Source organism: Azolla caroliniana, unplaced genomic scaffold (genome assembly GCF_043228905.1).
Source record: "Azolla caroliniana isolate FFs.n. ecotype wild unplaced genomic scaffold, voAzoCaro1.0.p SCAF_818, whole genome shotgun sequence".
Taxonomy (NCBI): Eukaryota; Viridiplantae; Streptophyta; class Polypodiopsida; order Salviniales; family Salviniaceae; genus Azolla; species Azolla caroliniana.
This window is the reverse complement of record NW_028231253.1, coordinates 5,484-15,089: the sequence shown is the minus strand read 5'-3', so window position 1 is coordinate 15,089 and position 9,606 is coordinate 5,484. Positions and strand designations below refer to the sequence as shown.

At 37.0% G+C, this 9,606-nt stretch overlaps 2 protein-coding genes across 3 annotated transcripts; one reads left to right on the top strand and one right to left on the bottom strand.

The window, feature by feature from the left end:
* The first annotated feature begins 6 nt into the window (after positions 1 to 6).
* LOC147847616 (uncharacterized) lies at positions 7 to 2,201 on the top strand. Its single transcript, XM_087338998.1, has 4 exons — positions 7 to 117; positions 958 to 1,219; positions 1,351 to 1,511; positions 1,607 to 2,201. The coding sequence occupies exons 2-4, from the start codon at positions 1,030 to 1,032 to the stop codon at positions 1,805 to 1,807; spliced, it is 552 nt and encodes a 183-aa protein (XP_087195124.1). The 5' UTR covers positions 7 to 117; positions 958 to 1,029; the 3' UTR covers positions 1,808 to 2,201.
* A 1,254-nt stretch (positions 2,202 to 3,455) lies between these two features.
* LOC147847615 (protein PAM71, chloroplastic) lies at positions 3,456 to 9,330 on the bottom strand. Of its 2 annotated transcripts, XM_087338995.1 has the most exons (11): positions 9,013 to 9,330; positions 8,308 to 8,573; positions 8,150 to 8,203; positions 6,397 to 6,458; positions 6,212 to 6,280; positions 6,004 to 6,055; positions 5,761 to 5,835; positions 5,098 to 5,224; positions 4,452 to 4,522; positions 4,308 to 4,355; positions 3,456 to 3,818 (listed from the first exon to the last, which is right to left on the bottom strand). In XM_087338995.1, exons 1-11 carry the CDS (start codon positions 9,296 to 9,298, stop codon positions 3,747 to 3,749), a joined length of 1,182 nt encoding a protein of 393 aa, XP_087195121.1. In that variant the 5' UTR covers positions 9,299 to 9,330; the 3' UTR covers positions 3,456 to 3,746. The 2 variants fall into 2 exon arrangements, with proteins under 2 accessions (XP_087195121.1, XP_087195123.1); XM_087338997.1 differs by lacking the exon at positions 9,013 to 9,330 and having other exon boundaries at positions 8,331 to 8,679.
* Positions 9,331 to 9,606: the final 276 nt, after the last annotated feature.

The window sequence follows — 9,606 nt, the reverse complement described above, 5'->3', positions numbered from 1 at the left end:
GAGAGTGTGGAACCTCGTACATACATTGAAGATAAGTATGTAAAAACTGGGCTTTTCGAGTGGGATGAATTTGTTGGAGGGGTGCATTCGCTCTCCGCACCATTTATTATCAATCAGGTGAGATGGCATTTGACTGAAAGTGTTGTTTAGTTGCCTTTTTCAGTGTTCCCTAAAGAGGTGGTAGACAAAAGTTGAGTTGAATAAACCGGTTTCTGAATTGCATATACTGGAATCAATTTGCATTTGTGTATACTGGAGACAAAAATGTGTACTCATGAGATGAACTTCTTTCCTACTCTAGGTTCACACTTATATTTGTGTAGTTATAAACTTTTGTAATCCATTTAATTAAATCATTAGTTTATTACTATTATACATCTCGATCTCTCCCATTCTCTCACTTGTGTGCACCAGAATATTCTTGTCTCATAATCAGGATTATGAATGCGATTTTCTAATAGTGATGTTGATGTGTAAGAGTACATGCTAGATTGCTACTGTGAAATGTATAAGAAGATATGGAATGATGGCTAATGGGCTTGCTTTTCATAAATACTCTTTTATGGGTTGGTGTGGATGCCTCGACTTGCTCTTAGACTGTACTGTTTGTAGGATCTCTTATTTGTTATCTACCTTATCATCCTAGACTAAGAAATAGTTAGCATTACCATGTCCTCCAAGCTCCGTGTTATAACTTCCACGCTCTTCATAATTGCACCTTTTTAATGAGCTCAGGATATTCTAATAGTTGTATTTGAAAAAGCATTCGTAATACACGAGAAATTTGTGTTAACTATGTCAACAGAAGTTTCAAGCCAAAAGAATATTAACTAAAATTTATATATTTTGGCAGCATTAGACTTTGTAAATTAATGTTAAAAATAGTAGTTCAAACATATGCAATGTCCACTTCCACAGCCACAGCCAATTGAGTTTGACACTTTCATTCTTCTTCAGCTTGACATCAGCAGAAGGAATCTTGGACTGGAGACAATCGATATATACTACGTGCACAATCCAGAGATTGAAATGAGTGCGGTTCCTCGGCAAACGATTCTTTCAAGGATGCGAAAAGTGTTTGTGGCCCTTGAGAAGGCTGTAGCAGATGGAAAGATCTCCATGTATGGTGTATCTTCATGGAATGCTTTTAGAACCACATCAGGATCCAAAAACTATCTATCACTAGAGGAGCTCGTAAAATTTGCAAAAGAGGCTGGTGGTAAATCTCTTCACCAAATTTACAGACCGTTTTTTTTATGCAATGATTAAAGGATTAGGAAACTGAAAATAGCAAAAATGTTTCTCATGTGTTAGCTATATCCTCATTTTACCCACCATTTTGCACAATAGGGGAAAATCATCATTTCAAAGTTGTAATGGTCCCCTTCAACCTACATCTTCAAGATGCTGCTAATAACCCAACTCAAAGTGTGAAAGGCAAACGATTTCCTTTATTACAAGCTGCAGCTCAGCTTGGTATTAATGTTATTTCATCATCACCACTTTTCCAGGTGAAATGACAACATATGCTATTACTTAATTATAAAATTGCAAAATGGTGAGCAGTTTTTTTATGTCATATTTGTTTTTTTGTTAATGATTGTAGGGAAGTATTGCAAGAGGAGTAGGGCCAGATGTGAAGGGAAGGTTTCCTGAGTTAGGAAATTCAAGAACAGATATTCAATGCGCTCTCCAGTTTGCACGCACCACACCAGGTGTAATCACTTCACTTAGTGGTGTGTCAAAACTATCACATTTGGAAGAAAATGCCGCTATAATAAGATGTCCTGCTCTCTATAGATCATAGTTCACATTTTCCTAAATATATGTTTTTGTTTGTGACCCATATATGGAAGATTTGAGGTTTGAGGTCTGCACAGGAGGATCTATTGTCAAGTGATATATTGAGAGTTTGAGATGTTTCAGTACTTATGGAAGTTCTGGGGGTTAAGATGGGAAAGCTATCTTTGAACTTTTATATGATTAGCTATCTATTAGCTATTTATCCTCAAGTCTTGACTCGGAATTCAATCATCTGAGCTAGCTCTTTGAAATTCTGACTTTGTATCTACAGTTTGATACATAGAGATATCAGATCTTCTTGGACTCACGTTCACAGTTATCAATGTACTTTTGTCTTAAACTATACCTTTTATCTAAGTGTAACTAATGCAAACCTGACAAACATTTATTTCCAGATTTGACATTCGTCTTGTGGTTGTGCAAATGCTTTTGTGAAAGGAACATAATGCAAAAGAATCATTTACACATTAAGGGACATTAGTTCAAGCATTAGTATTGATTTGTAGTAGGCTCACAAACATAAATTTGATTATGCAGTTTTTGGGAAATGGTTTTAGCTATTTGAAGGTCTTTCAATTCGTTGTTTAATTTGAGCTGATCCGGCTTTCTCTGATGGCAACTAAGATTTAAACAAAAACAGCAGCATGCAGAAATTTGATGACTGGAGTAAAACAATTAAAGAATGATTACACGAATAATTGGTTATGTACATGTAGATAGGTCTGATATCTAATGGTCATGGTCATACAATCAATCTGTAGGTGCTGGTTTTGATCTTATAAAGATGCAAAGTTTCTGGGTTATAAGTTTATAGGTTGTAGTATGGATGACTATAATGACTGATGCCACACATAGATAGAAATTCATTAGCAGGTCAATTGGAGAAATTATCCATGAGTACTGTAAACCAACTGTAGAGCATTAGTTTAGGTTCACTTCTGGCTTTTTATGTGAAATAATCTTGCAGTTTGGCTGTGATTGTTGTCTTATTATATAAGTTTCAAGGTCGGAGTATTAGGATGGCTATAATGACCAATGCCACTCATAGACATTCATTAGAGGGTTTAAATGAAGAATTTATTCATGAGTACTGTAAACCAACTATAGAGTAGAAGTTTTCGTTCGTTTCTAGATTTTGATTTGAAATACCCTTGCAGTTTGACAGTGGTTGTAGTCTTAGCAGTTTGAAATACTACTAATGATATGATATTGTAGTATCACTAGTAACTACATATGAATTCTCATTGTATTGGTTCTCAGCTAAGCCTATTTTATAAAATACACGCTGATTTGCTTGTAACATTCAATCTTTTCCTTTTGTAAAGCAGTCATTTCAGCTGAATTCGATTAATCCCACATTTGGGAGTGTTTGGAGAATGGCTACGCCATCAACTAAAATACAAGAAATGATCATTTTACACACTAATTATACAAGGCAATAACTAAAAATCTTTTAAGCAAAAAGAAAATCACAGAATTAAAAGCAAGGGTGCATGAATGAAGAACACAGCTCACACTACAGGTGTTAAGAAATGGAAACTTCCAGAATAAATGGACATTATTTTTCAGTAAATGAATACATCCTGAAAATGAGGAATGGAATTGATGTACAGGTTCTTTTGTAAAGTGCTGGCAAAAATAAATGATACAACTTTTATAAGGCCCCTGAGGAATTAAAGATATATCCTGTGTACAAGGCCTCACATACAAATTAAAGATATACAGGTCCTCTTACAAGGCTCCCGTAGAATTAATGATACAGGGTCTTCTACAAAGCTCCAATTAGGAGAAAACAGATGATTTAAAAAACACCCAATGTTTAGATATATAATATAATACTCTGGAAATAGCCCAGAATATTTTCAACATAAAAAACTTCTAGAGTACAGAAGCAGTTCAATGTTGTCTGAAGTCTCCTCAGAGGCAACTCTGGAATGCCATTCTCAGCTGAATGTCTCAAATAATGTGAACGCTGCGAATACAAGAAACAAAACTCCTCCTATGTAGGCTATTACCTGAGAAAGATGAACGCATGGAAGCATAAATTTAGTGGTGATCCTCTCATGCCATACATACCATCAATATACATAATACGTAAGCTAACAAGTGAATGGGTCATAAACCATAGGAACTTTGGCCTCTATAAGTGGTGAGATGTGCATCTTCTCATGAACTATATAGGATTGACACACATGCATATAAAGCTAAAAAGTAGACAAAAACCAAAGAAACTTCAGTCTCAATAACTGGGAACATGTGTAACTTTGTACTCTACATATGTGACATGTGTAAGGACAAGAAATCGAATAGACGGGATTCTTTTTTCACATGCGCACATGATCATCTTTAACAGGAAAATCTATTAAGCTCTCAATGCCAGCTGAACTATGCAATACAACTTTCAGAAAAAAAAGTTTGAACATGCTGATTTAGTTTTTAATTGTGTGAGCAGGCAATCTTGAATGTAAAAATGTCTGCTAAAAAGCAAAGTATAGAGTACGCACTTTCTCTGAAATGTATGTCGACAGAAAAGAACCTCCAAGAACAGCTAGCTGAAAGCACAACAAGACAAAGAGAAAATCTATTACAGAAGTGATCAACTGCATCTTATAAAAATGTATAAACCAAAAGCATCCATTTTTTCTCACCAGAGTTGCAAAACCGTGTCCAACGACAGCACCGGAAACCACTCCAAATGGTGATGAAGCAGCAGAGAGAGCTAGCCAACAAATAACAAACAATAATTCATTTCAATTGTTCCTCCTGAGCAAAAACACTTCCCTCTTTTCAAGATGTTGAAAAGTACTAAATGTAAAAGCAATCATGGAGATATGATGCTAATATCTTTATTGAAGAATTATTTCATTTAAATAATGTAATAGTTCAATGTAACAATGAAAATACAACTTTGTAAATGAACACATGATTCTCAACCTGCAAATCAAAACAAAGGGTAAGGCCACAGCACTCCATGAGAAGGGCTATGGAGACCATTTGTTATCACCATGAACTGCAAATTATACTATATTCAAACGTTACATACCTAGATTATGTGTTTGCCCCAGTTTGGTTCAGTGTTCTACGTTGTATAACAGATTTGTATAACTAATGCATGCAGACACAAAAATGGAAGCGAAATTATACAGAACGAATGAAATAACAGTTTCCTAAACCTTGTGCAACCTACCATCTATTAAGAAATCAATAATGACCCATTAGAAAGAAAACGGACATCCTGACGACATCTTGAAGAAAAAAACAAGGAAAAAAGCAGGCAGCAGCAGGAACACACACCAATAGTGGAGAAGAATGATTTGTCACCCCATTCAGCCACAAAAACAAGAGCAAATGTGGCCAGCCCAGTACTAATAATAGCTGATCCTTGTCCATTGCCGCTTAGCCCTGCAACAGCAATCTCTGCCTAAAACAAACACAAACTCAAACACATTGTTTTGATATAATGCATAATTGGACATTTGTCGCCATTGACGTTATCAACTTTGTGGGGGCAAGTGCAGAGGAACACAATAAAAAGAATTAATAGACACCTACAACGCTTTAATATGTCATAAATTCGCAGTTTCATTTTGTCAGAATTTCCAAACTTCTCTACATGGGAAATAGAATTTCTACCCTGCTTTTCAATACAATATAGAAAGTGGATCATGGAACCTATTAGAGTGCATTCATATTTATATTCTATCATATTATTGCCTATTTGATGGTGGTGCCTACATAGTTCATAGTCTTATGATGGATTGGTTCGCTTCAATGAGACTTATTGAGTAGACACCTTGCTACTGAAAGTGTTATACTTCACTACTGTCTGAAGAGCATAGTAGGGTAAGATCAGGAAAACACAGTCAGAGTCAGTCCATCAGCTGTTTTAGAAGACATATACAGGCACATGGCAAGTAAGCCAACAAAGGAAGTGAGTCACAATGCAGTTAATGTTACCTCTTGCTGTTCTTCTTCAGCTTTCGATCCTTCCATGGTTGTTGCATCAAGAAGAGTTGACGCACCAAAATATAGCTTTAATACCAACATTAGAGATCATTAAAAAAAAGTTCAACATTAGCAACAGTCACTATGCATTCAAAGAAAAAGGTCACTCAAACTAGTTGTACTAAAAAACTAATGCTTTTATTTGAGCCGTGAGAAAAGAGGGCTGAAAGTGAAATGAGAAGTGTCTTCCTTTACCAGAAGAATGGCAGCAGCTAGATCATCAAGGGGTAGCTCATTTTCTCCTAAGCTGAAAACAATATGCAAGAATAACAGCTAGATGAGTTTTCATTGAAAGAGTTTATTTACATGTTCAACATACAGCCCCAATCAAAACAAACTTCATAACATCATGTTGCTCCATTTGGATTACTATTATAAAAGAGATAAATGCGAATTCTACCACCTCAAGGGCAATATTTCATCTATGTAATGGAATGTCCGTCCCAAAAATACAGATATAAATGTCATCACACTGCAAGTCCAAAGTTGTCACATTATAATCCATGGTAAGACTTTCATTTATTGCTTTTAAAATTATTAAAGAAAGATATCACAAAGGAAGCTTGCACAAAGCCTCAAGAAGCCTACACGAGTGCGCCGAAGGTGCCAATAAAAACAGCTACATTGGACTTCCTTGATGCAAGGAGAGCCTGCATATCATTGTCATAAATAGCAGAAGAAAGTTCACAATCACTAACCTGAGGATTTCTAATATATTTGCATCATACATCTGATGCTTAAAATAAATATAGAAGCAAAAATGCCCAGGAATAAATAACCAATGCTTCTTGTTTCAAGAATGTACATTAATAACACATGAAGAGCTTCCCTATACCCAATCAAGATGTTTAATTCCTATGGAAAGCTATGCATTAAGCCATACAGCTTGACAAACCTAATTAAAATTTCTTCACATAGTGCTCCTCTGCTTGTGTCTGGCATTCAACATTCTAACTTACAACACACATCTATTATTCTGATATATACATCATCCACTCAGCTAGCAACATGCCTATCTGGCGAGAAAGTAAATCCACTGCCTCAAAATGGCCAGTCAATGTGCTTATAAGTTGATCCCATCTCCAATAGGTATCTTCCATACCCTGTGCGTGCTCTACCAAAAGAGTTTGTAGCTCTTCTTTGAAAATCACTCCCATACCAATGGATCTTTAATCCTACTCCCCTTATGACAACATGTTTTTGATCTAAAAGTCTATTAAAAATCCTTTCACACACGAAAGAGAACCACTATGTACCTGGTGGCTATCACTTATCTTCTGTTGCAAGTTCACAACCATGTGTATCTTTCTCCCTCTCATAAAAGGATACATGTTGCGTATTTGCATAGACGCTAACATCTCTACATTTGAAGCAATTCTCAGAGGATCCCACATGCAACTATAATGACCCACTACAGTCCGATGTTGCGATTTCAAGTTGGTCTTAGAGATCCTGCACCATCATATGGTGAACACATTGAGTATCACTATTTTTTATCCTACTTCTACTTTCAAACTTGCTGACTTTATCTATCATACCATACCACACCAATAGAACCTGGATCCCTACATCACTTCTGACTATGCGTGTACTGAGACACTTTCAGAAAAGGACTACCAAGTATCTAGTCTATTATTGAAAACACAATAATGACTAAACCTCCAAGTGTGCCACTACAAGATCCGAAGACAGTTTATGTTGTTTCCTTGGATGTGTCAATAATCCTTCTGCAAGTTGACCCACGGAAACCATGTCTCTATCTTCAAAAGGCTCACTCACCAGGTCCAATCATAATGACTCATTACAGTTACATACTATGAGCTTTGAGTTGCTCCCATGGATGCCACATCTTGTGCAATGTGCATGCCAAGTATCACGACTCTTGATTCCTCTTCAAAACACTATCTTGCCTCTTACCCTGGTTGTGTTTTATCTTTGGCATAAATGCTCATATCTCTGAGACAATATGAAGACATTGTTGGATATAGAGTTCAGTCAGACAGAATGGGCTTAGGTCAGTGGAAGATTGACTGGCAGACACCAGAAGGTCATGTGTTCAACCCCACCTACATTCTGTACGGACATCAAGTAAAGTGGTGGGATTTGAGCCCAACTCCATGGGTTAATAAAAATGTCTTACCAGATAGGGTATAACCCTGATTTGGACTAAGATAGCGTATACTCACTCTGCACGAGATATAAATGCTGCCATAGTCTGCTATATCATTGAATTAGAGATGAACATCTTCATTTCTTTCCGATTCAAATTCACATGTATTTTGACGTCCAAAAATGAAAATTTGACTGCACTTAAGCAAACAAAACATATAGAAGAGCATACCGCAATGAAGAATGTCTTGTCTCCTATCTCTGAGAAGAATATGAGCAAGAAAGCCTGAATCCAGCATCCAGACAAACAAGAAGAATCCATTGAGGCAATTCCAAATGATGAAGAGACACTCTTAACATATAAAAATTATATCAATGGACATTACTCACAGAAATAAACCCATTCTTTATACCATCAAGGTCATCAATCCAACTTCCAACTTCTTGGAGACTCGCTACGTCTGTACTCGCCCATGCATGTGGACATGAAATCAATCCAGTTACAAGGATAGCTAGTGTCAAATGAGATATATTTCGCAATGAGGTTACATTGTAATCAATGTTTTCTTGCTGATCAGTTCGCACACAGTGAGGTTTTGATGAATCAACCACCAAATAATGATTCGTCATAACTTTTTTTCCCTGATCTTCTTCCCCTATTTCACATATTCCATCTAATAGTGTAAGCCACATTTCCAAAAGCATACATGAATTGATGGGGAAATTTTCCAAAATTAACAAATAAAATTTCTCTCGTTCTAAGTACGGATAGCACAAAAATTGACATGAATATATACATACATACATATGTGTGTGTATGTATGTATGTATGTATGTATGTATGAATGAATGTATGTATGTATGTATGAATTAATGAATGTATGTATGTATGTATGTATGTATGTATGTATGTATGTATGTATGTATGTATGTATGTATGTATGTATGGGCACTAAATCTCATAGGCTTTCTTTTTCTACATTTCTTTGTGTATCAATGACGCATTTCTTTATTTCTACGACTGCGTCCTTCTCAATCTCCTAGCTGAGTTCCTACAAGGACGTGCATTGAGAATAAAGAGCGAGAGACTGTTACCATAATCTCTTTTTACAAGAGGGAAATTGGTGAAGGGTCCATGTTGGTCGAATCTAGAGGCACGCGAGAGAGCAATGGAATCGAGCTGCTTCTTGGGCGCCCACGCCGGCAAAGTAGTGCGAGGGAGGAGGGAGGGGAGAGGGGAGAGGGGGGCCCAAGCCCAGAGGTAAGGGGAGGAGGAAGCAGAGATTGTGGGAGAAGGAACAGAGGGTGCGAGGAGAAGATGATGGTGATGGTGATGGTGATGGTGATGCAGGAGCCGATGGGACGCCATTGGCTGCATCATCCGGAGCCACGAGTGTAGAGAAACAGAGAAAAACAGAGGGAAACAGAGATAAAGTGAGCATAGCCAAACCGATCGAAAACCGGTTAAGGATGCTCAAGCCCAAACTGAGCCGAACTCCTGACCCCGCCAAACCGTTTAATACGGTTTAACGGCTCGGTTCAGGCTTCAGCCGAGCTGTTTCCGTTTCCTAGATACTAACTTAGTACCTAAATAAATACGTACGAGAGAAACGTAGAGAAGTATTAGTGCCTAACAGAGATAAGTGAGCATAGCCAAACCAAACAAAAACCGGTTAAGGAGGCTCACGG